At 37.7% G+C, this 19,658-nt stretch overlaps 1 protein-coding gene and 1 long non-coding RNA gene across 2 annotated transcripts; both read left to right on the top strand.

Moving 5' to 3' along the window:
- Positions 1–6,779: 6,779 nt before the first annotated feature.
- On the top strand, positions 6,780–11,392 carry LOC122971260 (tissue-type plasminogen activator-like). Its single transcript, XM_044337836.1, has 11 exons — positions 6,780–7,404; positions 7,484–7,592; positions 7,683–7,787; positions 7,872–8,019; positions 8,312–8,409; positions 8,492–8,533; positions 8,614–8,812; positions 8,909–9,060; positions 9,142–9,282; positions 10,284–10,432; positions 10,522–11,392. Exons 1-11 carry the CDS (start codon positions 7,324–7,326, stop codon positions 10,714–10,716), a joined length of 1,419 nt encoding a protein of 472 aa, XP_044193771.1. The 5' UTR covers positions 6,780–7,323; the 3' UTR covers positions 10,717–11,392.
- Positions 11,393–13,028: 1,636 nt separating this feature from the next.
- On the top strand, positions 13,029–14,325 carry LOC122971694. Its single transcript, XR_006399549.1, has 3 exons — positions 13,029–13,108; positions 13,561–13,651; positions 14,203–14,325. It is a non-coding gene; the product is annotated as an uncharacterized LOC122971694 (long non-coding RNA).
- Positions 14,326–19,658: the final 5,333 nt, after the last annotated feature.

Here is a 19,658-nt window from a genome sequence, read left to right as displayed (position 1 = left end):
TGTTTTTTTCTTCATTATTTGCAATTTATGGCTGATGGTATAAGTTAACTTGTGTGGCATCTTTCAAACACAGAGGCAGTTTAAAGAGCTTTACATGTGACAAAAACGACGTGTGTTTAAATCAGCATTTAAAAACACATTAAAACAAATAAATATCAGTTGAATAAAATAAAAAAACAGACTTGGTGGAATATAGAGAAGGGATAAATTGCCCTAAATGTAAAAAACAAACTAAAAGTACAGCAGGGGAAATACATTTAGATTTAAAGTGTCCCGGGTTATGTGCCTTTACTAATGTTGTTTTTTTTATGATATATTTTTTATGATGGAATTTTTTAATGATGTATTATGATGGGGTTTTTTTTTATCACTTTTTCATTTTTTTTTATCAATTTATATTGTTGTATTATGCATCTCTCTGCTCCCTCTATACACAGCACCTTATAAAGCCTTTTATCTTTACTATTATTACTATTACTATTATTGTTATTATCCCAATCAAAGTGTTTCTAATGTATGCCATATAATCTTTTTGGATGAACAAAAAACCCAAGTACCACCCCTAGTTGCACCTTTCTAGTTAATAAACCAAATATGGCGTCACCCATGTCCCTTCTTGGACAACGATTGGCCTGAAACCACATGACCATATATCCAACCCATCTTTGTAGATGTCCCATTGGCTGATATGTGTTTGGATGTATATGATTGGTTGTCTTTTATAATTTTTTAAAACTTTTTTTTAATACCCAACTTACTTTATTTGAATGGTGTTTGTAATGTGTTTTATGATGACCCTGATGAAGGCCACAAGCCGAAACGCGTCAGTCAACTAATAAAGTTGTTCTTCATACTACAAGAGTTGCTGGAGTTCTCATCTTTCCAGACTACTTTGCTAAAGTGGGACAGTTCAGACTGAAATGCCTAAATAACCTTAATTAATACAATAAAAACTGGTCAACAACACTAAAGGCCAAAGTGCAAACCCATGTTTAGTACTTTCAGGAAATATGAATCATGTTTTCACTTCATCATTTTTTTCATGGTAAAATCCAGAATCCATGAATTTCTTTTATTTTTAATTTAATTGTATTGGTTCATTTAAGGGACCATACAGATAAATATTGTTACATACTGATAAATTAATGCACCAGATGTAATGTATTCAGGGTGTCTAGTTGAAGCTAATTTGAAGCCCCTGATTATGCTTTTAAAACTAGATTCAACAGTTGTGTAAGTTATTTCCTGGACCAGGGCTGCGTTTCATCAGTAATACTTCCCATCAGCCCTTGGTGTTACGTAACAACATATGTCGCACAGAAGCCATCTGAGGCCTGAGAGCGGAGGGTGAGCGGGGGATGTAAATGAATGCACTTGTTAGTCAGTAGTCTCGACCTAATGAGGAGCTCTGTGCCTTCTTCTGACACTTAAATACCATAATATCATAAACAAACACTATTTCATGGCCTGTGATTACTATAATGTGAAGCTGTTGTGTAAAACAGTATAATTTACTCTGATTTTCTGGATATTGTTACCAACACTTGCAGCTTGTTTGCTCCGACATGCTTTCTGTTTGTTCCAATCACAAACATGTTTTTTTTGTTTGTTTGTTTGTTTTTAAAAATTTTGTTTATTCAAAACAAAACAATAATGAACACCAATAGACATTATGTGCCAAGGCCTAAGGGGTAAATAAGTTATATAATGACAAGTGTTAAGAGTTTTTAAGGCTTTGGGGTTTGTAGAGTGCTGAATAGTTTGTATGTATTGTTTCATTTAAGAAAATGTAAATAAAGGTTTGCTATTGTAAAATGTACTTTTGTGTAATGTAAAGTTTTGCTAAGATAATAAAAAGATTTATGATACTATAATAGAGTAATATATACTATAGAATACTGTAATATCACAACACTTGAATAACAACAGATAGTTTTGTCTGCAACGTGATGAGTTTGACAACTTCACTGGTCAGAATAGCATTCTGAGACAGTTCTCAATGAAAGTTACATTTTCAAAAAGGTGAAAATTTGGAAATAAATTAAATAAAATTTTTAAATAAATCTTTCAGCATAATTTAAACAAAGTAGCTGAAGTGCTTAAGGACAAGTTTCTTGGCTACACCAAGCCAATTACTCAACCACAGTCCAGAAACTTGTAAGTAAGTAAAACTTTGTTTATATAGCACCTTTGTTAACACAGGTTACAAAGTGCTTTACAGTGACATTGGGACACAAAGAAAATAGGACACAAAAACCATGAAAGACACATTCAAGAACACATACAGACATCTCACCCAGAGCACACACTTGAATTTATCAAATGTTATGAGAAAGCCATTTTAAAAAAGGTTTTTAGATGTTTTTTGAAACAGTCAATAGATTCAGCTGATCTGATGGAAGTGGGGAGATTGTTCCAAAGTCTGGGTGCCAGGGCAGCAAAAGCACAGTTGCCTTTGGTTTTTAGTTTGGCACGTGGTACGGCCAACAGGTTTTGGTTGGAAGACCTAAGTGACCGCATGGTGGTATACGGGCTTAGTAGCTCAGATATATATGCAGGAGCTAAACCGTGTAAGGCCTTGTAAGTGATCCTGAACTTCACTGGCAGCCAATGTAGTGAGGATAAAACAGGAGTGATGTGGGATCTGCGGTCAGTCCTAGTTAATAGCCTCGCTGCTGCATTTTGTACAAGCTGAAGACGTGACAGGTCAGCTCGGCTAAGGCAAGTGAAAAGGGAGTTACAGTAATTGAGACGCGAAAAAATGAAGGCATGAATGATATGCTCTAGGTCAGAGGCTGACAGTAACGGTCTGATTTTTGCAATGTTCCTAAATTGAAAAAAGCAGGATTGAACCAATTTATTGACACAGTGTTCAAATTTCAGTTTAGGGTCAAATATAACGCCAAGATTCCTGGCGTTAGTTTTGACATAGGGGGCAAGTGGGCCAATATGCTGAATGATGCCTTTAGCAGTATTTTCAGGGCCAAAAACGAGAAGCTCAGTTTTGTCAGAAGTTTTGTCCTTCAGCACTTCAAGTACCTTGATTGACTTAGGCTGTACATCACAGATATTAATGAAGATATGTCAATAAAAATGTATGAAAATACACAATGGTTTACTGAAAATAGCAAAATTTTTACTCAATATGTTTCTTGACCCTTTTTAGCAGAAACTGAGGGAGCCTACGGCAGTTGGGACAATACTATTTTCCTTTTGGCACAACCTCAACATTGACACATGAATAATGAAACCACTGAATATGACATTTTGCATTGTCACACAACTCAACCTGGCCACAGTAACACCAGGTTTTTTTCTTGCCTGCTGGCACTCGCTGCAATATCAGAGCCATCTGAATCGACGGGGGCAGATACGCCAGGTTGTGGGGACACGTTAGCCATGGTAGATGAAAGCCTGGTGTAGGACTTGCCAATTAGCATAACGGCTGTGCCAAAAATGTGTTTGCTTTTCTGACATATTATATCCCAGAACTCTTGATCAAATAAAATGTGCTCAAGATGCAGATCTTTCTCTGTCCAAACAACAAAATAGGCAGATTCCAGTCTGCACGCTCCAAGCTGAGTTTTCACGTAGTAGAAATACTGCTGGTTTCTGTTTAGTGTCAGTTTCCCTTCACTAGTCTTCCTTCTCCAAGTAAAATCCCATAACACTGTCTAACTTGTCACTTTTTATACGGAATGGACATTTAATTTCAAGTACACTGACACCACAATAATCACAAGAAACAAGGCCATCTGGGGAAGCACCCAAGAATGGCGCATTTGGACTTAAAAATAAAGAAACGTCCACATTTTCATGAGATTTCTTATGTTCATCTATAAACATATCACGTGCAAATTTCTCAAGAGTACATCCTCAGGTATTGTCTTTTGATGTAAATTTGTATGATTCAGGATAGCATACACTTTTGATCAAGCTGTGGGCTGGTTGGTTTGGATCAGTGCAACATGCAGTTTTCATTTTAGATGCTGTAATTCAACCAGCATGAAATTGAAACCATAGTTTAGAAGAAGCTTGATTCCCTGTAGCTACCTCAACTGCCTTTTCTTGCTCCTCTGATACTGAAATTTCAACATCATTGCAAATACACCGTTATAGTCCATGTGAACTGCTTCCTCGTTTTGCAATCCAGTCAACACCAGAAGAAAGATTTCATCAGTCAGTTTGGGAACAAAATGATCTGAATAAGGTTCAATCAGGGACAAAATAGCAGACTTTGAGCCAGTTGTGATAAGAGCGTTGAATAATGATTTATTGAATAATTCCTTGTACTCCACCTTTGACATTGCAGTAGGTAACAGCCAACATGCTTTTTCCTGTGTCACTGTCTTCAAGTCCCTCAAATTCATTGTTGCTTCGATCAGAAACAACAATGCAGCAACATGTGTGCACGTCCAAGTCCAAGAATCCTACCTGACTTTTCAGCAATTATCCAGGGTCCCAGGGGTTTTTCTTGTATTCGTTGGGAATGAGGTACCTGAATAAAAGACAAGACAACCAAATATAAGCTTGTAAGAATAACACACTAGTTTCTCATCAATTGACTTTTTTAATAAATTGGTTGAAAAGGGAGGTTTTAATTGTTTATATGTTTATGACAGATCAATATTTTGATCCGAAAAATTTGTGTTAGTAGACTATTAGACTTGTGATCCTAAAAATCGAAGTTATTCAAATTTCCAAAATGTAAAGATCAGTTGATCTATTAACATTATTGCATCACCTACCTCGGCTTTCACAATACACGTCATTGATGTGCTGATACTGTGCCTCTCTCCCACCATCTGGTTGTAGGCCTTCAAACCTTTGTAACATTTAAGGTCTTCAGTTGTGTATGGGCTTGGTGAAAAAACAAGGTAGTTTACTATGTCGGGATGGGAAATAGAAGGCAGAATTGTCGGGTCATCATCATCAAGCCAGCTCGTACAGACCTGTTAACCTTAGTTTCTCAAAATATCGTGCCCTTTCCTGCTGACTAAGTCCTTCTCTGTAAGTTTTAGCAGCTTCCACATGTTTTCCTGAACTTTTCAATGGTTTAAACATCCTAAAATCGGCTTAAATTAAATATTCAGCATGCAACCCATTCTGTTGTTTACATCCCAGTACCTCTGTAATGGCTGTGCAAAACTTTATAAGGACAGCAAACTAAGAGCTCCAAATATCTCCATATGTTGTGTCAACTGGTTTTTAGTGCCACTAACAAAGCTCTACTAATTCAGTGAGGAACATTTCCTGTAAATTCTTCACAATAAAAGCCTCCCCTTCTTTAGTCATTTAGAAGCTTTTAATTTTTTTTTTTTTTTTAAAGTAGCAGCAAAGCAGGAGATGTTGGTTTGCATTGGGGGTAACTTAACACGATTCTGATATGGCTGGCCCTCAACAGGCTTCCGGAAAGCTGGCAAATCAGAACAGAGTGGGCTCATCAGGAGGGAGGCCTTAAAGAGACAGAAGCTAAGACTGCCTGTTAGAGACAGAGGCTGAACTTTATAAATGCATACAGTATGTATATATGCTGTACTATATACAGTAATAAAAATTGACATGGGAATTGTAATATTCTAGTGAAGTAAATCTCATAGCAGGACAAAAACTGAATTTTAACATGTCTACCCAGATTTTCTGGATATTGTTACTTACACTTGCATCTTGTTTGCTCAGATATGCTCTTTGTTTGTTCCAGTCACAAACATCTGTTTATTTTTTTATTTATTTTTTAAATATAATTTATTGCAGAACATCATAAAAATGAACATCAGTGGACATTATGTGCTCAGGCTTAAGGGGTAAATAAATTATATAATGAAAGAAGAAAAAGTAAAAAAAAGGTTCAGCAGTTCAGACAATTACACATGTTAAGAGTTTTTAAGGCTTTGGGGTTCGTAGAGTGCTGAAGAGTTTGTATGTATTGTTGCGTTTCATTTATAAAAATTTAAATAAAGGTTTTCTATGATAAGATGTACTTTGTGTAATGTAAAATTTTGCTAAGATAATAAAAAGATTTATGATGTAATACTATTTTTGTTCTGAACTGTAGACGTCATAAAAACCAAACAGCATATCTTTGTATGGTAAGGAGTATATGAGGCAAATTCTTTCCAAAAAAAGAGGACAGCAAACATCTGTTTTAAATACAGTAAATCAGCAACTCGTAGATGTCATAGTGGAAATGATGGGAAACCGCAATGCACAGTAGTTAATCTGCAGCACTCGCTCCCTCAGCCCTCGTAAGGTCAATCTCACAGGGTTCACTTGAGTTTTTCAGAAAATTGGAACGACACCTGTCTTAGCGGCGGGGATTCCCCCGAAGGCAAGTGCTGAGGGGAAGTCAACAAGGTCATGTTGGACGACTAATGAAACACAGCCCAGGACTGGCTTCAAACTAGTTGTGATGTCACAAATCATGTGCGTAGGTACATGTGTTACCGATTTTAAAGTAAAGATGCCAAAAATTAGCTGTTTTCAGACTCTTAGATGTGATGATTTCGATGCTTTTCTGTGTCATACATGACAGTAAACTTAATCCTTTGGTTTTGGACTGTTAGTCAGACAAAAAAAGACATCTGAAGACATCACCTTTGACTCACTTTTCATAATTTTATAGACAAAATGATTCATCGATTAATCAAGAAAATAATTGTTAGATTCTACACAGTGGAGAGAACAACGTCCAACTGAAGGGAAGAAAACATTTCCGAGTAAATGGGGATGTTGAATTGCTCCATGCATGACACATTTAATATGTGTCTGAGAAAACTGTGGTAAATAGGTTTAAAAATAGATTACCTTGTGACACACTAATTACCGACTGAAACCATTTCCTCTTCATTTGGTGATACATTCATGGTATCAGTTACCCAATTGATGCTGATGTGGTGTCACTGGTGAGACTGGTGCGGTGTCATAGGGTGTGGAAACCATTAAACTGAAGGTTCATGACATTCAGACAGTGATTAAACAGGTTTTATGGAATCACTTCATTTACCAGAGATTTACCATTATCCAGATTTATTTATATCTCCTTCTTTTCTGCTTCCTGTTAAATTGACCATGTAAAACAGCTGCAGGTCCAGCATACCAAAGTTATTGAAAAGCTTCCTAGAAATTGAAGATGTGGGTTAACCATGTAATAATTCTGACTCATCCACTCGCCATTCAAACACTATTTCTTCACACCAAATGGGTTCGGCCAATCATCACCCTCTCCCCCTCCCTGCACGTTTCTTCAGCAAGACATAACAGGGCAAACCCCGAGGAGGCTCCCACACAGCTCTCTGCAAGCACGCTCATGCTGTTTGGATTTTAATGTGTGCACTGAGGCGAGACAACATGATAAACTTTTTTGTTTTAATATGCACTCTGGCGGCCCTGTCAACAACTGAAGCAGTACGGAGATTTTTATATTGTATTGAAATGTTGCATTTGTTTTCATGAGAATTTATCTGACTTTTTAAAATTCTTTTAGGGACCATTGAGGGAAAACAGAAGGCATAGAATTTTTTCTTCCTCCTTCTCCTTGTCTTCCTCGTCTTCGTCGTCTTCGTCCTCGCACTCCTCCTCCTTTGAAATTTCAGGTAAGAGATTCTGCATTTGTCAAAGCTCTCTGGTGCTTTACCTTGATTTCACACTGTATTAAGCATAAAGTGTATCATTTCATTTGTTAGGTGGGAGCTGTTTTAATGGAGGCACCCCTTTCCAGTCCTTGCTCACTGGTGAAAACTTGTTTTGTCTGTGTGCTGATGGTTTTGAGGGGACACAATGTGAGAAAGGTATTGTAAAAAGCTAAACTGCAAACCACTTTGCATTTATCTTTTTCATATTTTTACTAAAAGAAACCCCAACTGATCTTTTAGAAAAGAGCTGCTATGAGGGTGTTGGACTGTACTACAGAGGCAAAGTGTCCCGGTCAGAGAGTGGACGGAGATGTGTGGACTGGGATTTGGAGACCAGGACGGAACACTTGTCTACAGATGTCAAATCTGGGAGGCACAACTACTGCAGGTAGGCTGTTATTAATTTGAATCTGAACATTCAGTTTGTACACCAAACATCAACTGAGTCCTGCCTACTTCAACCCAGTACAGAAATCTGTCATGTAAAATAAACAAAACTTTGGCAGAAAATGTTGTGATCATGTAGGACTCCATCACTCATAGTCAGAAGCTGAATAAGAAAATATGTCTCAGGGTCTTTAAAGTTGTTGTTATTGCCAACTCAAAGAAACACATAAAATTCATGTCTTTAATGCCACATATTGTGTAGTTTGATGCATGCGATGTTGTGTTTACTGCAGAAATCTACACTATAAACAGCGCCCGTGGTGTTACGTTCGGAAAGACCAGCAGCTTGTCCAGGAGTATTGTGATATTCCACGTTGTGGCTCTGAGCCATGTGAGTGACATTTTTCTTAAACTCTTCCAAGAAAGTATAAACCAGATGTTTCATTAGTCTAAACAAATCTCTGATCTTGTAGTTCCTGCCCCACCTTCATCTGCACCCAGTGAGCCAGAAGCAGGTGAGTTCACCGCCTCACTGAACTCATCAGCATTTCCATGTTTTTTCCTTGACTGTTTTAAACTTTGTTTCACTCTCCAGCTGCAGAGTCCACATGTGGCCAGCGCACTAGAAGACAACAGATGAAGATCGTGGGTGGAACAGTTGCCACTGTGGAATCCCACCCGTGGGTTGCTGCCATATTTTGGCGCAGCAAATCTAAGGAGAATACTTTCCGTTGCGGGGGCAGTCTGATCTCCGCCTGCTGGGTCCTGACAGCTGCCCACTGCTTCCCCGATGGGTAAGAAGTGAGATCATTGACTGTAACCACAGCAGGTGCTGAGAAATGAAAATGACAGCAGCTTAATTGGACTGTTCCCATACATGTGTCTTTCAGCTCCTACACCAAAGAGCATCGCTTCTCTGTCACTCTGGGCAAAAATGCTCTGAATGAGACTGACACGACCATGGAGCAAACATTCAGGGTGGAAGAAATCATAATCCACGAGGGGTTTGACAACAGTGAGGGGAACTTCAACAATGACATCGGTAAGAACATGCCTTTTGATGCTTCAGTATTGATGATTTAATGTGACCAAAGAAAATAATTCGTTGATTATTGTCATGCAGCCTTAATGAAGCTCAAGGCCAAACATGGTAGATGTGCAGAGGATAGCAACTTTGTGAAGACTGTCTGCCTCCCGCCTCCTCAGCAGAGCCTCAAACCTGGTGTCACCTGTGAGATCGCTGGATATGGGAAAGAGAGATATGGTGAGGGCAGTCGGTGTTCTAGTTCTTCCCAAAGGTGTTTGATCATGGGATTAACTTTGTGTCATAATAATTGAACAAAATCTCTGAAGAATCAAACAAAAAATAACTGGTTGAAAGTGAATAAAAATAAATTGAAAACAAAAAAAAATGACCCCAAAGGTTTAACTTACAATAAAACTATACAAGATTGCTATATTTAATTATAATATTCTCCAATTTTCTCCATATTTTATACATTAACTCATATGTAACAAAATATTTTAAGCTCAAAGATCCACTTACCAGCTTTTCTGAGCTTTCAACCACATATCCAGGCAAGATTTTAGATTTGAGCCTCAACAGATTTAGATTGGAAGCCTCTAAACAATAGTACCTCCAGTCATAGACAAAGTCCTCCAAGACCTCCAGACAAAAAGGCAAATGGGGGTCTGGACACCATTCAATGAGGTGTTTGGTTGCATGGCCTGAGGTGGCACATGAAGACTGGTGGCTGTCAGGTGAAAACTGACTTTCTGGTTTTGAAAATCAAATGAAAATGAAAACCTATGTTAGTCTATGGGGAACAGTGCTTGTACCAAGACAATCTTGCAGTTTTTATCACATGACCAAAGCCCCACACTTTGATCACATGATGACACCTGAGCCAGCTCCATTCCCCGAAGAAGACCATGAGACAAGGCTGAAAGTGATTAGATTAGTTTGTGACATATACTGTTCCCAAAGATCAAGAACTAACATACATGCTCAAACATGATTTCATTCTTATGACAGTAAAATCTGAGAATAAACAATAACTACAGACATCAGATAAACGTTGAGAAAATAAAGTGGAAGGAAAGTAGAAAGTCTATAAAAAATGGAGACACTTTGTCAAGCACCACAAAATTGTGCTGAATTATGGTACTTAAGGGAATGTAATGAGTTATTTCCCACCACTGAATATTCCATAAACTATCATTTGTTTTACATGTGTTTGGTTTTAAAGCTTTTTTTCTTTTCAGGTTTGTGGTATAAGTCCCAGTACCTCCGAGAGGCTCAGGTGAACGCCCTTGCCAATGATGTGTGTCGACAAGAGAACTATTATAAAAATATGATAACTGATAACATGTTTTGTGCCGGTCGTCCCGACTGGAGCCAGGACGCCTGCGAGGTATTTTTACATGTCTGGACGCGATCAGACTTTCTTTCTGCAGACCTGTTTGTTGATTTCTGTTAACACTGCTCCTCTCTTTCCCTCAGGGAGACTCAGGAGGGCCTTTGGTGTGCGAGGTTGACAGCAGGTTCTTCCTCTTTGGAATAATAAGCTGGGGCGACGGCTGTGCAAAGGAGTTTCGGCCCGGTGTTTACACCAAAGTGACCAATTACAACGAATGGATAGAAGAGAAAACCGGACTGTCATCCATTACTGCTGGGAACATGTTCCCTCAGAAGTGATCGTCAAGCAGAGCCACGAGGATGTGAGCTGTTAGTGCTGCTGTTTTGTTATTTCCTCTGTGACTTTAAAGGATAAAGTCTTTTCTTATTATCAATAGATCTCATGTGCAGAGCCAAACCAACAATGAACTGATCTGCTTACAAGTACTGTGTGTGTATCCAAAGCCTCCTTGAAGCAAATTTTCAAGCTATATATATTTTTTTTACTGAAATTACAACATGATGCAGCGTTGTATCTGCTGTGTGAGGGTATTTTATACTTAATTCATGTCTAGGTGCTTATTTCCATCTTTTATAGAGTAACATTATATTATTTTCAGATATGGGAACTAATTGTATATTTTTGTAGGTTATTTTTGTATTTTGTCTTCAGTGATGGATACGGAATTGATAGCTTTGACTTTCATGTTATAAATACTGTAAATAATTTGATGCCTGACCTATATGGTGACGTAATTGATTGGCTCGACCTGGGATCCACACCTGGGTTGAATCAGGTGAACCCTCTTGGTTGACTAATTGATTGATTGATTGATTGATTGATTGATTGATTGACTTTATTTGATACTTTGAAAAAGAAACATGCAGAAGTCCGCTTCTATACACATTCTTACAAAGTTATCAAGGAGAAAACACAATAAAGCTAGAAAACTTATTTCCATTGTGGTCCTTAATTGGGGGTGGGCAGGGGGTGGGAGGGGTGAGGGGGGGGGGGGGGGGGGGGGGGGGGGGAGAAGACACTGAGCGAACACCAACAACATCACAATAATAGAGAACAACAACACAAAAACAGCAACAGCAACTTAATCACCATTTAAAACATAAAATACATCAGACTGACACTGTCATTAAGGCACAGAACACAGCAGAGCCTTGATCACATGCTGAATATCACTTGATGAAGAGTAGTAGTCTTCTTAGGAGTATTTATTTGTGTGAGGGTGTTCTTGTACTTCCATAAAGTTAGAGTTATCAGAATTGCTGCTAAATATAGTTGTAAATATACGGTATGTAACTATAGTAACAACATCCAACCTTGATCTTTACTGTTCAGTAAAACAGAACAGAGAGAACAGAGCTGTATTTTTAACAGTTTGTCATCAGCAGTTTTTGACTTTGATCATCATGTTTTGATGTAAAGACCTTTTTTTAATTGTATAAAATTCAAGTGCAAACCTTTATGGCATATTTCAATTATACATACAAATGTACATTCATGTTGAACAGTATTAAAGACAAAAAAGACAAACACAACACTTAAGTGTGAAATTAGAGTAAGATAACTAAGAATCAGGGTTTTATTCAAGCAGCATGAACAAGTCAAATAAAGAGAAAAGTTTCAGGTCATTTCTGTCTGTCCATTGAAGAGATTTTGCAAATATATTGAGTTCACTTTTCCACCTGCTAATTTGGGGCTTATCCTTTAAATATTTATATCAATGAATACTAATAATTGATTTACTGTCCTTATTCTTGTAGCTGTATTTGATTTGACCACAAGATGGAGCTAAAATGGTACAAATCAAACAGCAGTACAGGAGAGACAGATGATGGATGATTATTTATTATCTTCAAGGATGCCTGGGTTATGTTGATTGAAAATAGCACTGCAATATGCAATGTTAATAGTATTAAGGCAATCGTAACTTATTTTAACTGACTACATGAAAGCATTAGACCCCTGGCAATGTAAATAGTCATGTCTGCAAATGTTGAACTTTGACATTTCTCTTGGTTATTTACATTCATTGTAAGCTGTGCATTCAATAAAGGAAAAACATTTGACTGGAAATGCAAATGAAGTGAAATAAAGTTGTTTCTAAACAAAGATGTTGATGTAAAGAGCAGCTCTTTATATGGTCTTTCCAGTTCCAAGTCCATCAGCACAAATTTATCGCTGTTAGGTTCCTTATTGATTTCCCTATTTAATGAAATAATCCTACATGGATTTTTATGACTCCTCTCCAGACGTTCACGTTGTATAATGAAAACCCCAATTTTGGGGGTATTACCAGATTTCATTGTCTTAAGAGGTGCAATACAATTCAGCGCGCTTAAGTGCCCGCTTGTTCCATGATCTAACTTGTACAAAGAAAATTGAAACGGGAAGTCGAGAGCCGGAAACAGAGACAACTCGCCTTCAAAGTAAAAGTTGCGCGTTTTGAAGCATGTTGGCCGCAGCTCAATTGAAGGAGAGACTACAATAAATAAATAAACAAATAGACTAAATAATGAGCACAATTCATAACTTCTTTTACACATCTTGGAGACAAAATTATGTTAAAAAAAGAAGAAGCGAAGGCGGCGAAACCAACCCAGAGATTTTCAACGTAAACGCAGCGTGTGTTATGGAGACGCATTGAGCCGCTGCAGACATCGACGTCACGTACAGGTGAGTCCAACTTCATTTTTGTGGTCTGCTTGTCTTATTGTGTGCATGACTTTATCGAGTTAACCTCTCCAACCAAACAATTTAAATTATTTACCTGCCCACCACCATAGCTAACTGTTAGCTTCAGAGGACCAACGCTAGCAATGCTAATTGATCTGTAGGTAAACTGTTCTGGCTAACAAACTGATGTTGTATGTTAACGTTACTTCTTTATTATCAGCTTTTGCACATCATTTGGATTATTTGCTGTGTGAAATGTCTACATATATGGGAGAAGTGAATTAACTGGACCCTTTTCAGTCATATATGTCGGGATTAGGGGTGTTCTGACATGCATTTTTGATTTATTAACCCAACAAATGTTTACAATACCAGCAAAGTGTTTGTGCATGCAGACTACAAGGTAAAGACATGTAAATAATATAATAAATGTCATGTGTCCTATTTGACAGGTGTGGGACCTCCATTGGTATGCTGATGCGTAAACTCAACCAGTGACTGTACCAGGATAACCTGGAAACAGCCAGAGGAAACTAGCAGCTGGTATCATCATTCAGACATTTAAGTTGTTTTGAATGAATGAAAGTGATGACTTGGTTTTAAGTAGTTTATGAAAAGTGGAGCAAATGCACTGTTCATCTGTGGATGTAAACACCATCAAAGTAAAGGGGAAAGATTAACCTCATAGTCATGGTTTCATGTCAAAGCCAATGTGCGGAAGTACAGATAAATTACAACACAACTAACAAATTTGTGTAATGGTGAAAATAGTCTTGAAGAGTTTTAGCAGTCGTATTACAGTTCCCTTATTAAACCTTTGCTGGTGCACAACTTAGCATTACATATGTGGCTCTACTGGAGTAGACAGATAATATGTTGGGACTTTTTCAGGGAGTTTTGCCTCAATGTTTTTCAGGTCTACTCACTCGCACCACCACACTGGCTTCCTTTACTTTGTTCATCTGTCACAGGCTGGCAAGACAGCACTCAGGGGCACGGAGGGATGTGTAGTAAAAGTTTAAGTTAACAGATTCACACTTAATTTATTTAAGACATCTGTTTTAAACTTAACAAAACATTTTCTTTTATTACAGAGTTTCCAGAGGACCAGAGTAGAGAGTTTGTGAGACAGCAGAGAAGACAGCTGTGGATGTAGTGTCGCTCACCTCAAATGCTTTTGCTGGGGTTTCATGTCTGTTTGTCTGAGCCCTTAACTGTACCTACCAAGACTGGCTTTCACAGCCAAACATACACTCACCAAGCACTTTATTAGGAACACCTGTGCAATCTAATGCAATCCTATACAACAGCTTTGCCGTAATACTTCTACAAAGTCTATACATATTCTGTCCACCTTGAGGTGGTAGACAAAACATTAGGAACACTCCAGCACACCACCACCACCCTTTACAACCTCATGTAAATAAGTAGAATTATCACCTTTCTGACAATGTCAACAAAAACTGAAAATGAATTTAATTGAATTTAAACACTGTCTTTTAATGTAGTGGATGATTATAAGAGGTAGTTAATCTTTACACAGTTGATGTACAGATGTGTTGATTCTTCATCATCTTTTTTGTCATATGACTTCTGTCTTTTTTAAAATAATTTAAAGTTATGCTCTCTTTTTGTTGTTGAAATTTTCATCCACTTTTTCCTGCTAACAGGCTAAGCACTCCAGTGGCTCATTACAGTCAATGTCAACACGAAATATATAGACAGACAACAGACTGACCTTTAGCCTTTAATAATTGATTATAGTTGAATAATAATTTATTATTACCTACAATAACAATAAAATGTTTTTCATATCAACTGAACACGGTGTCTTTCATTTTCAAATGTTGAGTTTGTGCATAAAGTAATGCAACAGCGTTTCATTGTACTGCCGGTTCGTGTGCAGCTGAGTGACCATTCCACATTTTGGGCCAAATCCACAAAGTATGGATTGCTCCCGCTAATAGCATCGTGAATTGCGCAGCATTTGCACCTGCAGTCTGCCCCGTTTTAAGGTCCTATTCAAAAAAAGATGCCGCTGAGTGTAATTTGCCCTTGTTTTGCGTCTGATTGAGTGAGCAGAGCAGTTTCCAGTGTTTCAGGCTTTTCTCCACATTTCAGCACACGGATTGGTTCATAATGAAAAAATTGCAGAGAGCACAAAAGCCTCAGTTTGCATGTCCTTAATTAGCAGAGGTGCTACACACGGAGCTCTCCACAATCGCCAACCAGTTTTCAGGTATTTTGCATCTTCTCCTCTATTATTTCGCATAATATTATCTACTCAAATGTCAAAATACAGCTATTAATGTGACTCAGACAGTAATCTTACAGTAATGTTGTTCAGGTGTCACTGAATGTATCCGGGATGTTGCAGAAACATCAGCACGGATGTTCTGTTTGTTGCCCACAGCTGGCTGCAGCATCACACAGCAGCTGAAACAATTTAACTAAGCAGCTTTAACTCTGAATTTCGAGGAGAACAAATTAGCTTTCTTTCGGCTTCTGGAGTAATTTGATGTTCAGTCAATTACAGTTATTGGGAGGGACATATTTCCATGTTTCATATATTGAGGTCTAAACTGTGTTGACGGATGGTTGGTTTAAATATCATGATATAAATGTCCTTTATGAAATTAAGACTGTGTGACGTGTTAGTATACTGTACAGGTTCAGCAGAAAATATAACAGTGCTGCTAATTCTCAAACAGTTTCAAGGGGTTTCTCTGTTCCTCCGTCGCGCCTACTTGCTGAGCATGATGAGAGACAGACAGACGCTGCATCTGAACCGCTCACGTGTGCCACCTGGTGGTCGTTGTTGCGCACTGCAGCTACTCCTGGATAAATTATTTCACCCCTTTCACTGTGGCCGTGGCATTGAAATGAGTGACACCTGTATGTGAAATGGTAACAACAGTTTGGTCACACGTGTGCACCTCTGCGATTGTTTGGGAAGGACAACACAGGCTATTTCCACACATGTAATTAATTAGGCTACACTACACAACTAAATAATGTATCACATTTTTTGGATAAAATATATTTCATATGCCTAGCATATGTAGGCCTATTTAGTATAGGTTCGTAAGGATTGTAATGAAGTACACAAACAACAAGGTAAGTTGCAATATGTAACTTTAGTGACTTGAAATTTTAAGTGATAGCTCACAACATTTTAGTAACAAATGACTGAAAAATAAAAAATGGGCCCTTTAATGACATCATCTCGTTGTGATGGTTGTTGGGGTTCCAGGCCTTCAGTTTAAAGCAAAAGATCCACAGAGCAACTATGTTTCCTGGCAGTCCCAGTGCAACGATGACTGATAACAGGATCACAGCCTCCAGTGAAACATCAACTGGTGGGCATCCACTGCCATTGCTGCCTCCACCACCAGAGATTGAAGTCGTGGAGTTTAAAATGGTCATGGTGAAGTTTTCCTTATACTCACTTATTTTGACAAATTAAATCTTAAAATGATGTTATTAACTTTAGTCCATCCAAAATAGACAAATCAATTTGTGGAAAATTTTGACAAAGACAAATAAGACTAAATAAGAATGAAGAAAACAGTTGTATGACTTTATGAATTTGCCTCTTCCCCTTTTCAGCCCTCCTCCTTATTTCTTTAGAATGCAACAGTTCCCCTTTTCCACAGTTCAGATAAAGGACATTCTGTGGGAAATATGTGTCAGCGGTGTGACACAAGAGCATAATGCTAAAGTATCTGAAGAGCATTTTAATAAATAATAAAAAAAAATATTTTATCAAAACACTGAATGTCAAACTGGACCGGTAAAGTCTTAATAAAAGTTGTTTATTACAATGACAACTAGTATATTTTGAATTTTAAAGTTTTAAAGATACTCTACATTTGGACATTTTGGATTTCAAAATCCAAATTCCAAGTAAATATAACTGTAAACATATAATTGAAACATATTCTATCACAAATAAACTTGAAAATGTCATACAGTCTAAATAAGCATTCTAAAATGTATGTATAAATTAAAAATGTATGAATCTTTTCATCATATGTACTTTTGCATGTTGCACAAAAAGTTTCCTATTGAAAAAGTAACTTATCATTACTCATGTATAACAAAGTTAAATATAATTATGTATAAATAATGGATTATGTATAAATGTAATCCAGTTTAAAGAAAACTATATGTAAGTTTAGCATTTAATACAGTAAATATACAGAACTCACCAGTTAGCTGTGTGTCATCCATATCACATTGGAGGAGGGAATAAAGTGATGTATGAATTTGGTCTGTGAATTTATGTTTCTCACGGGAGGATGTTCCTGTGTTGTTGATTTTTATCATGCTTGCATGTCAATCAGGCATAAAGACAATTATGCAAGATCAGATATTCTTAAGTCCAAGACTCTTTCTCTCATCAGCCATCATACAGACTAACATTCAGCTAAAATGTAAAATATCTGCAACATTAGCTCCTAACTTTAGCCATATTAAGGCAAAGGTCACTGCTAACTTAAACCAACAGGACATTTAGGTCAATAAATGAAAACTATCAATGATGTTAGTATGTCTGGTCTTTAACTAGCCAAAAACAGTTCATGTCACTCCACTTTTCATGACTCCACTGGCTCCTTGTTGCTCCTCACATTAAATTCAAGTCACTAAAGCTCCAACTAGCACAACACCCACCTACCTGAGCTCCTTCAGCTTAATGCACCTTCTTGTTCCATACGATCAAGTGACGACTAGTCCTACTGTCACTGTGAGGGAGAAAATCTCAATCCAAACTCTTCTGTTTGGTCTGTTGGTGGTGAAACAAGGTGCCGAACTCGATTATCTCAGCAGGCAGATTTCCCCTTTGTCCTAAAAAATCAAGACAAAGACCTACCTCGTCCAAGATTACTCACTTAATATGCTCTTTCTCCATCTCTCCATCCCTCTTAGGATCTCTGTCATAAAAAAAATTTCTGCTAGTGTAGAGGCTTCTCCTTGATTGACTGTAGTTTGGAGTGTACCTCATTTGTACATCATCATTGGACCAAAGCATCTGCCAAATGAATAAACATCAATGTTAGCTGTTAACTTTGGTCGATGTACAGGCTAACATTATAGTACCGTGTTAGTAACGTTAGCTGATAGAAGCCATTCTATCGGTTAGATGCTACCTTTATCCATTATAAAAGCTAATGTTAAAGTAAACTGAACAAGTGTTGTAACATTACTTATTTACTTTGTCTAATTAAAGAGGTACTGCACACTAAACCGATTTTTGAGCAGTAAACTTAATTATATGACTGTACTGTAATGAAACACACTAATGCTGGTGTTAATATTGACATTGACATCACATTTATAAAAATCGGCACTTCATGAGTTGAAAATGGCTCAACCTGTCATCTGTTGTTTAAAATAAGACCTGAAAAGGCTTGGCCAATGCTGTCGTAGAGTCAACCGTTCGGGAGTTCTCTATGTCATGAAATGTATATAAATGGTAGAGTGTTAACACCCATCTCCCCCAGCCCTGCACTCATTTTCAAATATATGCTGATCAAAACCGTTTTAGCTTCAACAGCTAACAGCAGTGCTGGCCTGCTGGAGAAAATCTCTCCATCTGCGAATATCTGCAGGAGGAAACACTGCTGGCAGCCACAAAAACAACAAAGATCTTCCTCACATCTCGCCCTGCAATCGCTGTCTTGTCTGTCAGCTGAACTTGTCCACTGCTGGAGCAGCTCCGCCTGCTGTCGGACAGGTTCAGTAACGGCTCCAGTAACACTGCGATTTAATGTTTTGAAACAAGAATTAAACCAGCTGATAACTGCATGAACAGACAGCTGGAGAATTAAAGAGCTACAGGACAAAATGCGAAATGACTTCTGGCCTGTTTAAATGTTGTTGCACTGTTTGTCTTCTTCTCATTATTATTACATGTGGAGGAGTAGCTCCTGCCGTCCTGCCTCATTTAGCCACGCTCCCCCCTCTCTTCACCTCTCTCCCATCTCAGCCTTTCCCACTTCTTAGCATTTTTTAAAATTATGCTGTGGGTTGAGTTAGGCTCAGACCTGGGGGTGTAGTTACACCAAAAAACTTACATTGATAAGAAGTGAAAGCTAATTGGTTCCATTACAACATCAGTACGCAGCAGCAGAGTTACGCCTCCGCCACATTGGGCTGAAGGCGACCAACGTATTATCAAAGACCTTAATGACGCCGGTAAAATGTCCCACCTGCAAAGTACTGTTAAAAGTAAAACAAAGTTCTCTCTAATGCCTCTACTGAAATGGCCTGTGTTGAACAATGACTAAAATATTATAAATATTCATACTATTATGTTTAGTTACTTACTTACTAAATTGATGAAAGAATCAAAGCAGAAATTTGTAAAACTTTCATTCAGAATTTCTTTTAATAAACAACACAAACTTTCAAATCATGGGTTCAGATTTTAAAATTCAGACATGACATGACATGACGTGATAACATAACTTTTTGCCTCACACTTCACAGAGGAGAAAAAAGTGAGCAATGGCCATAAATGGAAGCTAAAAAAAAATCAAGCACTGTT

Source organism: Thunnus albacares, chromosome 20 (assembly GCF_914725855.1).
Source record: "Thunnus albacares chromosome 20, fThuAlb1.1, whole genome shotgun sequence".
In the NCBI taxonomy this organism is placed as follows: domain Eukaryota; kingdom Metazoa; phylum Chordata; class Actinopteri; order Scombriformes; family Scombridae; genus Thunnus; species Thunnus albacares.
This window is presented reverse-complemented; position numbering and strand designations above follow the sequence as displayed.

Bases quoted from the DNA above. Each gene is read 5' to 3' on its own strand.
- LOC122971260 (XM_044337836.1), top strand. From the start codon at position 7,324: ATGTGTGCACTGAGGCGAGACAACATGATAAACTTTTTTGTTTTAATA. The intron at 8,410-8,491 runs GTGAGTGACATT...CTGATCTTGTAG, and splicing joins ACGTTGTGGCTCTGAGCCAT to TTCCTGCCCCACCTTCATCT. The intron at 9,061-9,141 runs GTAAGAACATGC...ATTGTCATGCAG, and splicing joins GAACTTCAACAATGACATCG to CCTTAATGAAGCTCAAGGCC.